The sequence below is a fragment of the Monodon monoceros genome, unplaced genomic scaffold (assembly GCF_005190385.1).
Source record: "Monodon monoceros isolate NGI ecotype Baffin Bay Population unplaced genomic scaffold, NGI_Narwhal_1 Super_Scaffold_21, whole genome shotgun sequence".
Lineage (NCBI taxonomy): Eukaryota > Metazoa > Chordata > Mammalia > Artiodactyla > Monodontidae > Monodon > Monodon monoceros.
The window spans coordinates 3,159,685-3,178,843 of record NW_021703778.1 but is presented as its reverse complement, the minus strand read 5'-3'; the positions used below and the strand labels follow the sequence as shown (position 1 = coordinate 3,178,843).

The 19,159-nt window shown below is 37.7% G+C and overlaps 1 protein-coding gene across 6 annotated transcripts in view; it reads right to left on the bottom strand.

The window, feature by feature from the left end:
- ZEB1 (zinc finger E-box binding homeobox 1) overlaps positions 1-19,159 on the bottom strand; it is a 190,146-nt gene that overhangs the window by 27,257 nt on the left and 143,730 nt on the right. For 2 of the 6 annotated variants that reach the window (XM_029238873.1, XM_029238878.1), the window contains 2 exons: positions 16,811-16,873; positions 9,415-9,576 (listed from right to left, as the gene is read on the bottom strand). In XM_029238873.1, the coding sequence (XP_029094706.1) occupies positions 9,415-9,576; positions 16,811-16,873 (225 nt within the window). The remainder of the gene's footprint in view (positions 1-9,414; positions 9,577-16,810; positions 16,874-19,159) is intronic. The other 4 variants (XM_029238875.1, XM_029238879.1, XM_029238876.1 and 1 more) reach the window with 3 other exon arrangements.

The following is a 19,159-nucleotide window of genomic DNA, read 5'->3' as shown; positions in this document are numbered from 1 at the left end:
GAAAAAAATCTAAATATTTGACATAAGTTATAGAATGAACAGGTTTAAAAGTTAGAATTTTTGTTTCTGTTTTAAAAAATACTGGAATATTATTTTTTAAAAACTCACTTCTTAGCAATGAAGACTTGTCATGTAAGGAAAAAAATGTTTCTTTTTAGAATTCCTATAATAAACTTATGGTAGCAATTCAATACTACTAAAAAATCCAACCTATACCTGACCATTTTTTCAACCATAATTTCTTTATGTATCTGTGACCATGCATATACTTATTTAAAAAGCATTTTAAATTTCTGTATCTTAAACTTCCTTTAGTAGGCAGACTGATATAAAACCTGTGAAAAATTTCCTGATTTGTTCCCCACTGAACCAGAATTTGTGATAAATCCATCTGTTGAAGTTTCCCTGTTTACAACTTATGGCATGCAGACGGTATGTTTAATCTATTAAAACACTAAAAACCTAAGTGCTTCTGAAGATAATCACTTTTTCTATGTAAACAGATGTTGCTGGTGTGACAGAAAATCTGTGAAATACTGTATTAGCAGTTAAATTAGATTATATACCTAAAAGTAATGAATTCCTGAATTAAAAACATATTGAATAATAATTAGACAAAGAAAACAAAAAATGTTTTACTAATTCAGAACAGTTAAGGCCTCAATTTTTATGGGATTTTACTGCATTGATTTGTAACAATGGACTTTACAAATTTAACCTTATTTGATCTATGCAATGGAACGTTTCTTTAGTTTTCATTATTTTCTTTCACTGATACTTTTTGAAATCCTCTTTGTTACATAAAAATTTTACACTGTTATACACATCTGCATTTAAAATGTTCTATTTCCCTTTCATATCTATGGTAAGCTACTGCTTCTTCAGGTGAAATGTTAACACATTTTCTTTAAGAGAAAAAAACAACCACCAAGAAACAGAAGTAGAAAACTAAGGCCCGACAGGATTATACTGCCTATAACTACGGACTCTGCAAATATGCAAACAGATCAACAGAACGCATATCATTAAGCTGAAATGCAGTGTCCCCAGGGGTAATTATAGATTTCAGAAACGTGTCCTTTTGCCACACTGCAGGAAACAATTCCTAGAGTACCCTACTTCTTTTTCCTTTGTCACCAAATTAGTTACAGAAATCCTATCTATTCTGGAGTGAAACTTCTCTTTCTGCTCTTTTGCATAGCTGATTCCTGATTTAAGGAAGGTACAGTTGACTCTTCACAATGGAATCTGTTTTGTTTTCTGTACCATCCTTCTCGATTTCCTTCAAAAATTTAAAAGTTGATTGATACAACACCATTTACACTAGCACCAAAAATACTTAGGCATAAATCTAACAAATTATGTATAAGATTTATTTGAGGAAAACTACAGAAGTCTGATGAATAAACTCAAAGAACTAAATAAATGGAGAGATATTCCATGTTTATGGATACTCAACATTGACTCAATATTGTCAAGATGTCAGTTCTCCCCAACTACGTCTACAGAGTCAATGTAATCCCAATCAAGTTATTTTATGGATAATGACAGACATTCTACGTTTACACAGAGAGGCGAGAGACCCAGAAGAGGCAACACAACATTGAAGGTGAAGAATAACGTTGGGAGACCAACACTATCTGACTTCAAGGCTTACTATGTAGCTATAATGATCAAGAAAGTGTGGTGTTGGCGAGAGAACAGACAAATGGGTCAGTGGAACAGAACAGACAGCCCAAAAAGCAAAGGCAACTGGACATCCACATACCAAAAAAAAAAAAAAAAAAAAAAAAATGTAAACACAGACCTTACACCCTTTACAAAACTCAAAATGGATCACAGACAACAACAGAAGAAAACCTATGTGACCTTGGGTATGGTCATGCCAGTTTAGATACCAAAGGCATGAGCCATGAGAGAGATACTTGATATGCTGGACTTCATTAAATGAAAAAGTTCTGTTCCATGAAAGACAATAACAAGAGAACTAGAAGAGAATCAGAAGATAAGCCATGGATTGGGAAAACTACTTTCAAACGACACATCTGAAAAAGGACTAGTATCCAAAATACACAAAGAATTCTTAAAACTCACTGCTAAGAAATCAAATAATTTAATTTAAAAAATGGGCCAAATCATAGCCCTCTTCCTCCTCCAACTTCATGACGGAGAATCAGGAAATCACCACTGGAACTACTGAGTTCAAGAATACATACTTGAGATTAAAGTAAACCTGGAGGACAAGATGGTGGAGTAGAAGGACCTGAGCTCACCTCCTCTCACGAAGACAGAAAAATCACAACTAACTGCTAAACAACCGTCAACAAAAAAGGGCCGGAACCTACCAAAAAAGATAATTCTACTTCCAAAGACAAAGCCACAACGAGATGGTAGAAGGGGCACATTCGCAATACAATCAGATCCCATACTAATTATTTTCTAGTTTGACCCACAAACTAGAAAATAACTATATCACAGAGGTTCTCTCACAGGAGTGAGAGTTCTGAGCCCCACGTCAGGCTCCCCAGTCTGGAGGTCTTGCATTAGTACGAGAAGCCCCCAGAGCATTTGGCTTTTAAGTCCAGTGGGGCTTGACTGCAGGAACTCCACAGGTCTGGGGAAACAGAAGCACCACTCTTGGAGGGCACAAATAAGGTCTCATGTGAGCTGGGACATGGGAAAGAGTAGTGACTTCATAGGACCCTGGGCGAGACCTACCTGCTGGTCTTGGAGGGGTCTGCTGGGGAGGTGAGGGATGGCTGTGGCTCACTGTGGGTAAAAGGACACTGGTGGCAGAGGTACTGGGGGGTACTCATTGGCATGAGCTGTCCTGGAGGCCGCCATTTTGACACCAAGACCTGGCCCCACCCAACAGCCCTTAGGTTCCAGTGCTGGCACGCCTCAGACCAAACAACCTGCAGGGTGGGAACACAGCCCCACCCATCAGCAGACAGGCTGCCTAAAGTCATCCTGAGCCACAGCCACCTCTAAACACACTACTTGACACGGCCCTGCCACCAGAGGGACAAGACCCAGCTCCACCCACCAGTGGGCAGGCACCAGTCCCTCCCACCAGGAAGCCTGCACAAGCCCCATGACCAGCCTCACTCACCAAGGGGCAGACACCAGAACCAAGAGGAACTACAATCCTGCGGTCTGTGGGACCTCAAACACAGAAAGTGAGACAAAATGAGATGGCAGAGGAATACGTTCCAGATGAAGGAACAATATAAAACCCCAAAAGAATAATTACATGAAGTGATAGACAGTCTACCCAAAAACAAATTCACAGTAATGATAGTAAAGATGATCCAAGATCTCAGAAAAAGAATGGAGGCACAGACCAAGAAGATACAAGAAATGTTTAACAAAGAGCTAGAAGATTTAAAAAACAGAGTTGAACAATACAATAAATGAAATGACAAATATACCAGAAAGAATCAATAGCAGAATAAATGATGCAGAAGGATGGATAAGTGAGCTGAAGACAGAATGGTGGAAATCACTGCTGCAGAACAGAATAAAGAATGAAAAGAAATGAAGACTGCCTAAGAGACCTCTGGGACAACACTAAACGCACCAACATTCCCAATATAGGGGCCCTAGAAGGAGAAGAGAGAGACAAAGGACCTGAGAAAGTATTTGAAGAGATAATAGTTGAAAACTTCCTTAACATGGGAAAGGAAACAGTCACCTAAGTCCAGGAAGTGCAGAGAGTCCCATAAGGGATAAACCCAAGGAGGAATATGCAGAGCCATGTTAATCAACTTGACAAAAATGAAAGATAAAGATAAAATATCAAAAGCAACAAGGGAAAAGCAACAAATAACATACAAGGGACTCCCCATAAGGTTATCAGCTGGTATTTCAGCAGAAACTCTGCAGGCCAGAATGGAGTGGCAGGATATATTTAAGTGGTGGAAGGGAAAAACCTACAACCAAGAATACTCAGCAAGGCTCTCGTTCAGATTCGATGGAGAAATCAGAAGCTTTACAGACAAGCAAAAGCTAACAGAATATGGCACCACCAAACCAGCTTTACAACAAATGCTAAAGAAACTGCTCTAGGCAGAAAAGAAAAGCCCAAGAGAGAAAAGAAGAAAATTATGAATGTGAAAGCTGACTGGTCAAGGCAAATATACAGTAAAGGTAGGAAATCATCCACTCACAAACATGCTATCAAAACCAGCAATCATGAGAAGATGAGAGTACAATGCAGGATATTTGGAAATGCATTTGAAATTAAGAGACCAGCAACCTAAAACAATCTTGTATATACACATATAGACTGCTGTATCAAAACCTCATGGTAACCGCAAACCAAGAATCTACTTATAGATAGATCCAAGACCTATGGGGTGCAGCAAAAGCGGTTCTAAAGAGGGAAGTTTATAGCAATACAGTCTTATCTCAGGAAACAAGAAAAATCCCAAATAAACAACCTAACCTTACACCTAAAGCAACTAGAGAAATAAGAACCAAAAAACCCCCAAAGTTAGCAGGAGGAAAGAAATCATAAAGATCAGAGCAGAAATAAATGAAATAGAGACAAAGAAAACATTAGAAAAGATCAATGAAACTAAAAGCTGGCTCTTTGAAAAGATAAAATAGATAAACCTTTAGACAGACTCATCGAGAAAAAAAGGGAGAGGGCTCAAATCAATAAAATTAGAAATGAAAAAGGAGAAGTTACAATGGACACACCACAGAAATACAGAGGATCTTAAGAGACTACCACAAGCAACTATATGTCAATATAATGGACAACCTAGAAGAAATGGACAAATTCTTAGAAAGGTACAATCTCCCAAAAATGAACAAGGAAGAAATTGAAAATATGAACAATAATCACAAGCACTGAATCTGAAACTGTGATTAAAAAATTCCCAATAAACAAAAAAGTCCAGGACCAGATAGCTTCACAGGGGAATTCTATCAAACATTTAGAGAAGAGTTAACACCTATCCTTCTGAAACTGTTTCAAAAAATTGCAGACGAAGGAACACTCCAAAATTCATTCTATGAGGTCAACATCACCGTGATGCCAAAACCAGACAAAGATACCACAAGAAAAGAAAATTACAGGCCAATCTCATAGATGAACATAGATGCAAAAATCCTCAACAAAAAAAATACTGGCAAACAGAATCCAACAACACATTAAAAGGATCATGCACCATGATCAAGTGGGATTTACCCCAGGGATGCAAGGATTTTTCAGTACCCACAATTATTCAGTGTGATACACCACATTAACAAATTGAAGGGAAAAAAACATATGATCATCTCAATAGAAAAATCTTTTGGCAAAATTTCAACACCCACTTAAGATAAAACTCTCCAGAAAGTGGGCATAGAGGGAATATACCTCAACATAATAAAGGCCATATATGACAAACCCACAGCTAACATTATACTCAGTGGTGAAAAGCAGAAAGCATTTCTTCTAGGATCAGGAACAAGACAAGGATGTCCACTCTCGCCACTTCTATTCAACATAGTTTTGGAAGTCTTAGCCATAGCAATCAGAGAAGAAAAAAAATAGCAGGAATCCAAGCTGGAAAGGAAGAAGTAAAACTCACTGTTTGCAGATGACATGATACTATACATAAAAGATGCTACCAGAAAACTACTGGAGCTCGTCAATGGATTCAGTAAAGTTGCAGGACACAAAATTAATGCAGAGAAATCTGTTGCATTCCTATACACTAACAACGAAAGATCAGAAAGAGAAATTAAGGAAACAATACCATTTATCAGTGCATGAAAAAAGAATAAAATACCTAGGAATAAGCCTACCTAAGGAGGCAAAAGACCCGTATGCAGAAAACTATAAGATGCTGATGAAAGAAATCGAAGATGACACAAACAGATGGAAAGATGTACCATATTCTTGGATTGGAAGAATCAATATTGTCAAAATGACTACACTATACCCAAGGCAATCTACAGATTCAATGCAATCCCGATCAAATAACTAATGGCATTTTCTGCAGATCTAGAACAAAAACCTTAAAATCTGTATGGAAACACAAAAGACCCTGAATAGCCAAAGGAATCTTGGGGAAGAAAAACAGAGCTGCTGGAGGAATCAGGCTGACTGACTTCAGACTATACTATAAAGCTACAGTCATCAAAACAGTATGGTACTGGCACAAAGACAGAAACACAGATAAATGGAACAGGATAGAAAGCCCAGAAATAAACCCACACCCCTATGGTCAATCTACGACAAAGGAGGCAAGAATATACAATGGAGAAAAGACAGTCTCTTTAATAAATGGTGCTGGGAAAAGTGGAGAGCTACGTGTAGAAGCATGAGATTAGAACATTCTCTAACAGCATACACAAAAATAAACTCGAAATTCATTAAAGACCTAAATGTAAGACTGGATACTATAAATCTCTTAGAGGAAAACATAGGCAGAACATTGTTTGACATAAATTGCAGTAATACCTTTTTGGATCCACCTCCTAGAGTAACGAAAATAAAAACAAAAATAAACAAATGGGACCTAATTAAACTTAAAAGCTTTTGCACAACACAGGAAACCATAAAGAAAATGAAGACAACCCACAGAAAGGGAGAAAATATTTGCAAATGAAGCGAACGACAAGGGTTTAATCTCCAAAACATACAAACAGCTCATGCAGCTCAATATCGAAAAAACAAACAACCCAATCAAAAAAATGGGCAGTAGATCTGAACGACAAGGGTTTAATCTCCAAAACATACAAACAGCTCATGCAGCTCAATATCGAAAAAACAAACAACCCAATCAAAAAAATGGGCAGTAGATCTAAATATACATTTCTCCAAATATACAAATGTATGTTTATCTATTCTGTTTATCTTTCAAGATGCTCCACATCACTAATTATTAGAGAAATGAGAATCAAAACTACAGTGAGGTATCACCGTTCAGAATGGCCATCATCAAAAAATCTACAAACAATAAATGCTGGAGAGGATGTGGAGAAAAGGGAACCCTCTTGCACTGTTGGTGGGAATGTAAACTGATACAACCACTATGGAGAACAGTATGGAGGTTCCTTAAAAAACTAAAAATAGAGCTACCATATGATTCAGCGATCCATCTCCTGGGCATATATCCAGAGAAAATCATACTTCAAAAAGGTACATGCACCCCAATGTTCACTGCAGCACTATTTACAAGAGCCAGGACATGGAAGCAACCTAAGTGTCCATTGACAGAGGAATGGATAAAGATGATGTGGTGTATATATATAGGTATATGTACACAACGGAATATTACTCAGCCATAAAAAAGAATGCAATAATGCCATTTGCAGCAACATGGATGGATCTAGAGATTATCATACTAAGTAAGTTAGACAGAGAAAGATAAATATCAAAGGATATCATTTATATGTGGAATCTAAAAAATAGTACAAATGAACTTATTTACAAAACAGAAACAGACTCACAGCCTTTGAAAACAAACTTACAGTTACCAAAAGGGGAAAGGCGGGGGCGGGAGACATGAGGAGATTGGGATTCACACGTGCACACTACTATATATAAAACAGACAACCAACAAGGATCTACTGCATGGCACAGCGGACTCTACTCAATACTCTGCAATGACCTACATGGGAAAAGAATCTGAAAAAGAATAGATATGTATATGTATAACTAAATAACTTTGCTGTACACCTGAAGCTAACACAACATTGTAAATCAACTAACTCCAATATAAAGTTAAAAAATTAAAAAAATGGGCCAAGGACTTTGTCACCTCATCAAAGAAGATATACAGATGACAACTAAGTGTGAAAAGATGCTGCACATAATATTTCATTAGGGAAATACAAACTAAAACAGCAAGATACCACTACACACTATTAGAACGGCCAAAATCGGGAACACTGAGCACGTGAAATATTGGCCATGATGTGGAGCAACAGGAACTCTCCTCATTGCTGGGGGAATGAAAAGTGGTGCAGCCCCTCTGGATGATAGTTTGACAGTTTCCTCTAGAACTAAACATACTCTTATCATATAATCCAGCAACTGTGCACCTTGGTATTTACCCAAAGGAGCTGAAAACTTATTTCCAGACCAAAATCTGTGCATGAATGTTTACAGCAGCTTCATTCATCATTGCCAAAACTTGGAAGCAACCAAGGTGTCCTTCAGTAGGTGAATGGATAAATAAAATGCAGTACATCCAGACTATGGAATATCATTCAACGTTTAGAAGAAATGAGTTATCAATCCGTGAAAAGACACAGAGGAAAGTTAAATGCATAACTAAGTGAAAGAAGCCAATTTGAAAAGGCTATATGACTATATACTATATGACTCCAACTATAAGACATCCTGGATAAGACAAAACTATGGAGGCATAAACACATCAGTGGTTGCCAGGGCAAGGAGGAGGGCAGGATGAACAGGCAGAGCACAGAGGACTTTCCGGGCAGTGAACGTACTCTGTGTGATACTATAATGGTGGATACGTGTCTCTGTACATTTGTCCAAACCCACAGAACGTACAACACCAAGAGTGAACCCTAATGCAAATTAGGGTCTTTGAGTGATTATGATGTGTCAATGTAGGTTCATCCTTGGTTAAAAACAAAAAAGTACCGCTCTGCTGAGTGATGTTGATAATGGGGGGGCAGGGGGAATATGGGAAATCTCTGCACCTCTGTACAATTTTGGTCTAAATATAAAACTGCTCTAAAAAGTCTTTTAAAAAGTTGATTATTGGGCTATTAAGCTAAATCTATCCATTAAACTGGGAACCCTGGAAAAACCAAACCAGATTTAGGATCTTAATACTTCAAATATCCTCAAACATTCCAAGCATCTTCCTAGTTCTTGGTACACATACTGTGTAAAATTTCTCACAGGAATATTTTCATCTGTTTCTAGTGCATGGAAGGCAGAATGACAGCATATTTCTTTTCAGGAGAGTATGAACGCATTATTATTGTATTTTACCACTCTTTATATACTGGCTGTTCATATCAGAGAGGACCAAAGTAGATACAGGAAAACCATCTGTCTCCAAATTAGTATGTTTTGAACCAGACAGCCATGCTTTTCTTGCCAGAACAGTGGAGAATAATCAAAGGGCACTAAGGGTCATCCTAGTTCCCATTTCTACTTCTTGCTACCATGTAAGTGAATGGAAACCAATGTCCAGGCACTGCCCTAAGCATTTCACATGTGGTGGCATCACACTATATACACGAGAGGCCACTGACAGAATGCTATACTGTTACCACGGACAATGTTCCACTCATTAAAGAGATCACTCTCTACAGCCACCTGCAATAAATTTTGGTTTTCAAAAATGTTCCCTCTAGTAGAGTGGGTTCCCACATAGAGTAATGGAAGCAATAATCCTTTGGAGGTGAGAACAAAGCGGCCGTGATGCTTGTTACCGTTTTCATCGTGCCCGCTGGCCTCCGGCGTGCCCTGCCTCTGGTCCTCCTCGGGCGCCTCGGGGTAGATGACTGCAGTGTCTTGTTGCTGCAGGAACTCTTCAACGTTAGGATCATGGTTTTGTTCATTTTCTGCATCTGAGTCGCATTCATCATCTTTTACTAAAAGAAACGCATACTCTATAAAAACCAATTTCACCACCAAGTTGTTACATAGTTTTCCTGAATAAGAAATTGTTTATCTTGAGAGAATAAATGACTGTTCTTGAATTTGCAGGAAATATTTACAGAACATTAAAAATTTACTCGTTCTGTTCTAATCTATTAAGAAGTCCGTTTTAAGTTTAAGATGTTATAAAAGTCTTGACATTGTCACAATATCCCTTGTAAGCTTTAGGGTTGTACTTCTATTCCATTTTACTGATGAACAAGACACAGAGAAGGTTGGCTGAATCCTTAGTTTCTGAATCAATGATAAAGGAAGGAAAACAGGAAAAGAGAAAAATGTAGTTCTCAGACCTCAGTCCTTCCTAGCAACCTACTGTTCATATTTAGTTGGAGTTGTGCTTGAAATCTGAACCATTCTCTGAATAAACAAACTACTCTGAAGTTCAGTTCAGTTATGTGATTTCTCAGAAAATAGCTTTAATAGTTCCCTACAGTTGGAAAGACTTCTAATAAGAGTCAAAGAGTATCAAATTGATAAAATTGCTTCCTATCTACCCTGGTATTCAGATACAGGCAGGGCTATTCTTTCTGTGTTTCTTCCTCAGTAAATGTTAATTGTGGGGTGAAGGAGAGGCATTTTCCCTGAGTCAGAAGGTTCCGAGCATAACAGCACGTCTTCACTTGGAGAAGGCAGCCCAGAGCGTTGCCGCGTTTGCAGAGCGGGACTGGTATCCTGGGGTTCCCGTCCTTTTCCTCCCGGAGGAGGGTCTGCTCCACACTGCTGCTAACTGTCCTGGGTCAGGGTGGCCCGCGGGTGTCTCGTGGCTGACCTCTTCACACACTTCAGACTGAACTCAGTTCTAAATTTATAAAGTAGCAGACTGAACTGGTGCTTAAAATGGTGGGACTTCCCTTGTGGTGCAGGGGTTAAGAACCCGCCTGCCAATGCAGGGGACACGGGTTCAAGCCCTGGTCCGGGAAGATCCCACATGCCGCGGAGCAACTAAGCCCGTGCGCCACAACTACAGAGCCTGCGCTCTAGAGCCCGCAAGCCCCAACTACTGAGCCCGCGCACCTGGAGCCCATGCTCCACAACAAGAGAAGCCACCGCAGTGAGAAGCCCACACGCCGCAACGAAGAGTAGCCCCCGCTCGCCTCAACTAGAGAAAGCCCGTGTGCAGCAACAAAGACACAGCACAGCCAAAAAAATTAATGAAGAAAAATTAAAATGGTAATGTAAGGGCATCCTTTCGTTCGACAGTTACCAAGGCAATCTTGCACAGGAGTAGTAACCCAACTCTTCAGGGTGGCTGCTATTTACAGACTCAGAGCCGATGACATAGTAATCATGATGACTAGTCGTTTTTTCCTCCTCTTAAATGCAGCCAAGAGCTATCAATTATTTAGTATCTGCTATACACAGCTGACCCCTGAACAACATGGGTTTGAGCTGAGTGGGTCTACTTATACTCGGATTATTTCAATAGTAAATACTACGGTACTACATGACTGTGGTTGGTTGAATCCGTGGATGTGGAACTGTGGACACAGAGGAACCTCGTGTTGCAAGGGCTGGCTGTAAATTACACACAGATTTTCCACCGCGGGGAGGGTCAGGTGCCTCTAAGGCCTGTGTTGTTCAATGGTAACTGTACTGAGAACTGTAGTTTTTAGTTGACGCCTGTGAGTCACCAAACCAGGGTTACTGGATCCGGTGGTGTGTGGGGGCGGGGAAGCTCTTTTAAAGGGAAGCCAGTACTGTTGGTTTAAACGGAATCTACTTCCAGATCCTCAGCTTCCATGCACGGTCCTTCCTAGAATCCTGAAGGTTCTTCTTTCTACCCCTGCTTTTCACAGTCCTTTGCTCAACTTCAAAGAGGCAGATCCCTCCCCCTCCATCCCTTACGTTAATACAGTGCATTGCCTCGGAGTGTAAAAAGCCTCCAGGTTGCCGAAGGAAAACGATTCAAAATACCGATTGGGGAAAACCTTCTTTGTTGATCAATCAGGGCAACGTAAGAGCGCTCTAGGCGTCCAGCCTTTCCTGTTTACATGGATTTCTATCAGGGATAAAGTGTGGCAATTGAAATGGGGATTATTTTGGCCCTAGTTACAAAGCTCTGAACTCAGCTATATAATATATCCAGAGGGAGTGAGAGTAATTTTCCTTTAATGATCTCACCTGTTTCATTCCCTATTATTAAAACATTCACTGCTCTTCAGGAGGCTGGTGAGAGCAAAGCAAAGAGTGTTCTCGAAAACCCTTCCTAGGATCTGTCATTAGCTAGAACAATAAGCACTTCTGAATAACTAAAGCAGTGCAAGTCTGTGTTATTAGGTCTTTTCAATGTAACTTCAAATTTTCAAGTTAAACTAGATTAAACTCATGAATGAAATTTATATTTTATGTGATTTCCTATACAGAAATACAGATTTGACAAGTTACTTAAAAATATTTTTATCAGATTATATTAAAAATAATTATTTCAGTTAAATAGTCTCCACTTTTAAAATGTTTATATTTTCTATAGCCTAGTAACTATATATATGCTACATGATGGTATGATGAGGTTTTAAATAGTATATGTTTTTCAGAATTATATACATAATCTGTATTTTATACACAAACCTTGCATCTTCAATAAGTTATAAGTTTATCTACACACTGGTTGTAAAGGTACCCATTTGGAGACCAAGATTTTTATAAAGCATAACGATATTAGATCTAAATAATCTTAATCTCATTATTGAATAATCTATTTTAAAGATGTATTTATTTATACTTTATATATTCCTCATTATTTGTAACATATTTTTCATAGAAAATATTTTATAAAATCCCTCAAAATGTGTATCGACACATTTATTTTAATTAGAAAAATGAAGACACCCTTTTTTTTTCTGAGAGAAAGTCTGATTTGGCTGATTGGTCTAACAGTGATAACTGGTTTTGCTAGTAAGATTATTAGGTACAAATTTTCCAGAAATTGAATGAACTAAGTCTATAGCTCAAAGGTATTGATCAAAATATAGTTAATTCACATGTTAAAAGGATTTTTATTAAAAAATGTACTGACAGAAGGTACTAAAATTAGCAATATTTCAATATCTCCAACCATTTCTGAATATATTAAACAAGGTGCCTCAAAGTGAGGGGAAAAAAGTAACAAAAGCCAAAAGAGATATCATTAGTCCTTTGATAAGTAAGTATTGGTAAAGCCTTTTGGCATATGTCCCAGGAAATGAGGGAGTGAATGATTCTGGTGACTGGGAAACAAATCCTTTAGGAAATTAGGTGGCTTTCCATGTTTGCTTTCAACAAAACTGAAGGAGCATTTAATAGAACTGTCAGTTGACAAGACATTAAAATATTTTTATTAATAGATAACCATAATTCTTTGCAAATCTGCATATGTAAAGAATCGAATAAATCGTTTATAACAAAAATGTAGTTCACCTTTTTATTTATGAGAATAAGGTTATCTCAGCGCTAAAGAAAAAAAGGAAACAATGCTGAACACTTTTTCTTCTAGAATAAGCAACATTAAACTACTGATATATGGGCTAATTGAAGAATACTTCAGCTCCTTTAATCTCATTTCCAGTAACATTTTTCTTTAGTAAGTAGTTGACCCCTGAACAACACAGGTTTGAACTGCACAGGTCCACTTATACTGGGTTTTTTCAGTACAGTAAATACTATAGTTCTACACCATCCATGGTTGGTTGTGGCCACGGATATGGAACCGCGGACAGGGAGGGGTCCTGTGTACGGAGGGGCTGCGTACACGGGACCACTGACTCTCAGTTATGTGTGGACTCTTGACTGGGCAGAGGGTCGGCGACCCAGTCCCCATGTTGTTCAAGAGTCAACCATATTTATTACAATTTGCCATGTATGCTGTGATCAACTATGTAGGACTAATAATCACAGGATAAATCAATCCATAACTTTCTTTTAATCTTAAGAGCCGTATGGTTCCTGGGAACTTAAGAGAAACTTAGATTTCAATTTCTATACATGTTTTTCTTGCAAGGAAATGAGAGTTGATCAAAAATATCTTTGAACAGGAAATATACACTATGTTAGCATCAAATTCTATGGGCTACGTAGAATGGAAACATGAGTTCAAGGGGTAACATTTCTGACTCTTAAAGAAGAGCTTATTCATATTTTAAAAACGAATGGTATTACATTTCTTTGGATTTCAAATATAAGAGTGATGTTAGAAATGTCATTTTTAATATGCCAGAGATTAGGCTGTAAGTACAGCTGACCCTTGAACAACTCGGGGCAGGTTACTGGTGCCGACCCTCCACGCAGTCCAAAGTCCATGTGTAACTTAGAGTCGGCCCTCTGCATACATGGGTCTGCATCCTCGGACTCAGCCAAGGCCAGACTGCAGCACTGCAGTATTTACTATTGGAAAAAATCTGCATCTAAGTGGACCTGCACTGTTCAAACCCGTGTTGTTCAAGGGTCAACTGTACTTACACTTAAAATGAAGAATTTTATATGTCCATCAGAAACTTGGGAAGTGATACATGATCCATTTGTATGGTATAACATCTGGAGAATAACAGCAGTACCTCTTAGGGTAGCTGCGAGAATTAAATGAGTTACTACAGTATGTGCTTAGTATTGTAGCAGGCACGCAGTAAGTGCTGTGTAATTGTTACCTGTTTTCCTCAAAGCAGTCCTGGTAAGGTGAACATTAAACTGGAGTGGATGATGCTTTCAAATTCTGGCGTCTTTCCAACTAAAGTACACTGTCTCCACGAAACTGCATTTACCAAGCCAATTTCAAGCTAAGACCAGACATTCCACAGTTTTACCCATAAAATTTAAAGTGTTGGGAAGTGCATGTTGTGAAAAGGTCAGTTATAAGGCAAAATTCCTCGTCCTAAGACTGATAAACTTACGTGTTTAAACATTAAAGAGATGAGCAAACACAGAGAAACACATAATGATAATTTGGTTTTCTTTCAGGTGTGACAAAACTCAGAGCTAATTGTCAAAGTGTAGAACTATAATCATCCGACGAAGTGCCGAATTACAGGGTTATCATCGCAAATTAGAGAAAGCAAGGAGAGAGAGACAAATGTTTAGTGTAAAGACTAAATAACATTTTTAGCGTGGCCATCAGTATTTCACTCCCATCAGAATAAAGTATCCTATCTTTATCCTCCAATTTTAAAACTCTGCACAAGTATCAGCTATATAAACAAAAAGGGGTGCTTAGAAGAACAAAGGATGTTTCGGGTGATTTTTCACTCTCTGAACACTAAGCTGAGACCATAGTTCTCTTCACTTCGGGAATTGCAGAAGGAAGTCAGCTGTAGAAAGAAGCTGACAAAGTTCTAAACTAATGATGGTGACCTTTGTGCCAGGTTTTTGTTGACTCTGTCAGCACATTATTCCCTAGAAGTCAAGGAAGTAACAAAAGCAAAGGCGAAACATAATTTTAAAGTTTAACTGCTCAATAGTCTCAAACGTCTAATTTCCATCCTTCTTTGCTGAAAACTGCACTTATCGGGGTTTCACTAAATGTCTGTCTACTCCTAACTCCCCGTGTTCCAAGGAAATAATGCACAGGACTCATCGTCTTGTGGCAGAGGGTCCTGTGTTTCAGTGGCAGCTCTGGCTGATACACAGTGACTCTATCTTCCAGATGTGACTGTTTTGGCGGGGGGGAGGGAAATTATGTATTACTCAGTACTTCAAACTGAAAGAATTCATTCATTTTCGTAGTGAAGAGCAAACTGTGAGGTAAAATACTGTAAACTTGGAGCTGTAAATGTCTTTTTTGCTGGCATTTTGCCTAAAAGGGCAAACGATCTTTTACAGAATAACTTATATTACTCTGGTAATGTAAGTCATCAAATTTTAACATCAAATAAAAGAGTAATGAACAGCATTCTTTTGTGTTCATTAACACTATTTTACTAATAACAAATACCTCGTTTAAATATTTTATATAATGTGTAAGTTAGCCTGACAAATATTTGATAACAAGCATACCTGAATACATTATTCATGCAAGTTCAACATAACCATATTAAAGGCAGAATACAAAATCTTTGGCTGCAGGCACCATAAATTATCACATATTCCATTATTATTTAGTTAATTTGGAATGCACCTTCAGGAACAGTACAAAGACTTGCTCTTTGTTTTACAGAACTGACAAGTACGGGAGGGCTGATGCTTATAGATGAAAATCTATTTTTGACACATTACTATAAAACACACTCATCTTACACAACACAAGGTAATTTATAAGGCTCTGTGGAATACTCCTAAAATGTGCTGCAAAGAAAAAAAAAACTATAAACGTTAAACCAAAGGAAAAAACCCAAATTTAATTAAAACTATATGATAGAAATATCTAATTTATGGTTGTATATACAGAATACAGTTACACAATACTTTTAAGTACAGAATTTTGAGGAAATGTTTTAATAATCTGGAATTTATTTTTGAAGTTTACATTCTAAGACTGACTTATGAGACACAATAATTAAGTGCCTACTCTTATCATATGTAAGATCTGGATTTAAGACTTGCACTTATTCTTTTGCTTCTTAAATCTGATTTGAATCCATTACAGAGGAATAGCCTTAAGTCTCAGAGAGTATGTACTTTTAGTAACCTAGAAGCAATTTTCCTGTTTACTATAATTCAACGTCATTTTGGCCTTTTTCAGTCACAGTAATTACAAGAAAAATGTTTATTCTCTTGTTTGCTGTGACATGTTCACTCATCAGTATTCATGATTCTCAGTCTGGTTTCTGGATAAGCAATTATCTCTGCTTATTTTTCTCTCTTTGCTTTTTGTCTTGTGGGCAATTCAATGTTAGATCCTGGTAACTAATAATGAAACTCAAAATAGTTAGATCTGTATTTCTATAACTATGGTAAAAAAAATTTGACAGAAGTTTAAATTATCATTCAAATACTTATTTTGGGGATTATCTGTAGATTATACTTGTCATCCTTATGGATGGAAACCTGTATTACATGAATCTGTAAGCTTACGCTGTATTTAAAGAATGTAAAAAGCTAACTTTCCATACAGTGTCCCACACGCCTCGGTACTTAAACATTTAAAGGGGGCAAGATAAAGAGTAGGAAACAGACTAAATTCAGGACTCACAGATGCACAAACCAGTGACACAAAAGGCCTTGTTCAAGGACGACAGTGTGCGTGAAAAAGGCAAGAGTTACCTGTACCTCCCACTTCATCTGCCCGAGCTTCAGGCCCCAGGATTTCTTGTCCTTCCTTTCCTGCTAAAATCAAAGAACAAAAGCATTAAGATAGATCCACCTCTCACCAACATTTTAACTTCTAGAAATCTGAAAAGGAAACTTTAAGATCATATTTGGTTTGGATTTTTCCCTTTTGTAAGTGTAGTAATATCTCCTAGTAGGAAAAGCTTTTTAAAGAAATTAAGCAGACAGTTTTACAAAACTCAGATATTTTAGTGAAGCGAAATAAGTGAAGATGTATATGTAATTCTGAACGCATACATGTCTTAGAATTATAAGCATACTAGGATTTTAGCATTTTTTTTTAGGAGAGGAGACCTACCTACAGGCTGTAGGATTCCTTTTTGCATCTCCTTCCCGAAGCACAAATTGCTATGTACTGGGCACTGTACTAGATGCCTTATCAACTCATTTCCTTTAATCTTCATAACTACCTTCTTATAAATTTAAAAAATCCTACCAAAACATGAGGCTTTAAGAGGTTAAACAACCTGCCTAAGGACACACGGTTACTGGGTGGTGGAGGCGGAACTTGCATGCAGGTCTGAATGGCTCTAAAGCCTACTTGCTACTCCACCTTGGCCCCTCTCACGAGACGGAGTCCTGGACAACCAGAAAGCAGGCTGGACCAAACTGCAGTGTGCCCAGAGCAAACACCTGTGGACTATACTTTTTCTTTCACTGTATTTATTATTCTAACTACTGACAAGTAGTAATAAATGATAACAGTGTAGGTACTAATAAACATTTTAGTTGTCTATTATCTGTCTCTGCCACCTATATATGTTTGTAATGAACTCATAAGATCAGAGTAAATATGCACATTATTTAGGCAAGCAGAAAGTTTGCTTTATATATTTAGGTACATTTTATTCATTAAATAGTTTATTAAGAACCTGTGCACATACAAAAGATAAGTTAAAAACTGCTTTCAGAGTATATATCATAATTATGATCAGAAGACTTACAGTCATATTAAAACATTGTGTAGTTATCTTCACTCCAATCAATCCCATTGAATATGTCAGTCAAAAATCTTGATTTAGATTTCCCCTAAGTTTGATAATTGAATTGAGAAATAGAGCACTAATCAAGTAAAATGTGCTCACATTAAAGCATGTATTTCCTTAAGTGTCCTGGATTGTCGGGTGGATTTATTCAGCGGATTTTCTATACTCATTAACTGTTATGTTACTACTTAAAGATGATCATTATGTGAAAAACAGTTAAAATACGCACAGACCTCTCTAGATCAGCATAAAAACCACTGTCTAAAGTGGATAATGGTGAGACTAACTTCTACCGAAGAATTCTCATTTTGTATTTGCCATCAGCAAAATGACAATTTAAAAATCCCTGGTCAAGTGTTAACAATACTGTAGGATAAACACTAGTATTTGGTAAGTGTCTGAAAATCTCTAATGTCTTTTTTTCCTCTTCCTCCAAAGCATCTACTTAAACTAAAATAAACAGTGTGCCAAGTGGGCAATTATATGATAGTAATACAGGTACTTATTATTGCACATGCGCATTCTCTATTTCTCCTCAAATGAAGATCAAAGCAGGCAGGGTTATGACTTGCTAAGGTGGAAGATAGCACTGATATTAAAGTTTAAAGTGATATTTTGGACCTTATTAATTTTACTACTTACAGTTATTATTATAGCTAATTTAAACACTGTGTGTGATTCAATTAAATTATTCACTTCTTCATTCCTTCTGCTGGAATCTAGGCTGCTTAGATGAGCATGCGGCATATGTCAGAATCTGGTCCCACACGCACCACAATTTGAAACCCGGAAGTGTCCATTCTTTCCCTCATTACTGGGGCTGGAATTTTGGTTCAATAACTAAAACCATGTCAACTAATGAAAACAGAAACGATGCTGATGCTGGGCTGTAAGGTGGGCACACTCCTCTTGCTGCAGACTGCTACCTGGGGCAGCCCCCCCACCGCCCACTGCTCTGTCCAGGGATCAGCACGAGGGTGTCTTGGAACAGGGGCTGTTCTAAATATTTCTCAAGCAGCGTTCTCCCTCATGTGTTCTGATCTTACTTCTAGTTTTAAGAAATATATGAGGGGTAAAGTAGTTGAATCTACTTGTACATAAGACTTTCTCTCCTGTAAGACTTAATAATGTCAACACATTATGATTGACCCACCTAAATGCAACTTAGGAAGGAAAACTAGAATGCTCCTGAGGCTTTGACTTTTAGTCTAAATTCCAAAGCAAATATATAAAGGAAAAACTCCTAAGTAACAAGACTTTAGTTTTTTAAATAAGGGTAAAATATAGCTGCAATAAG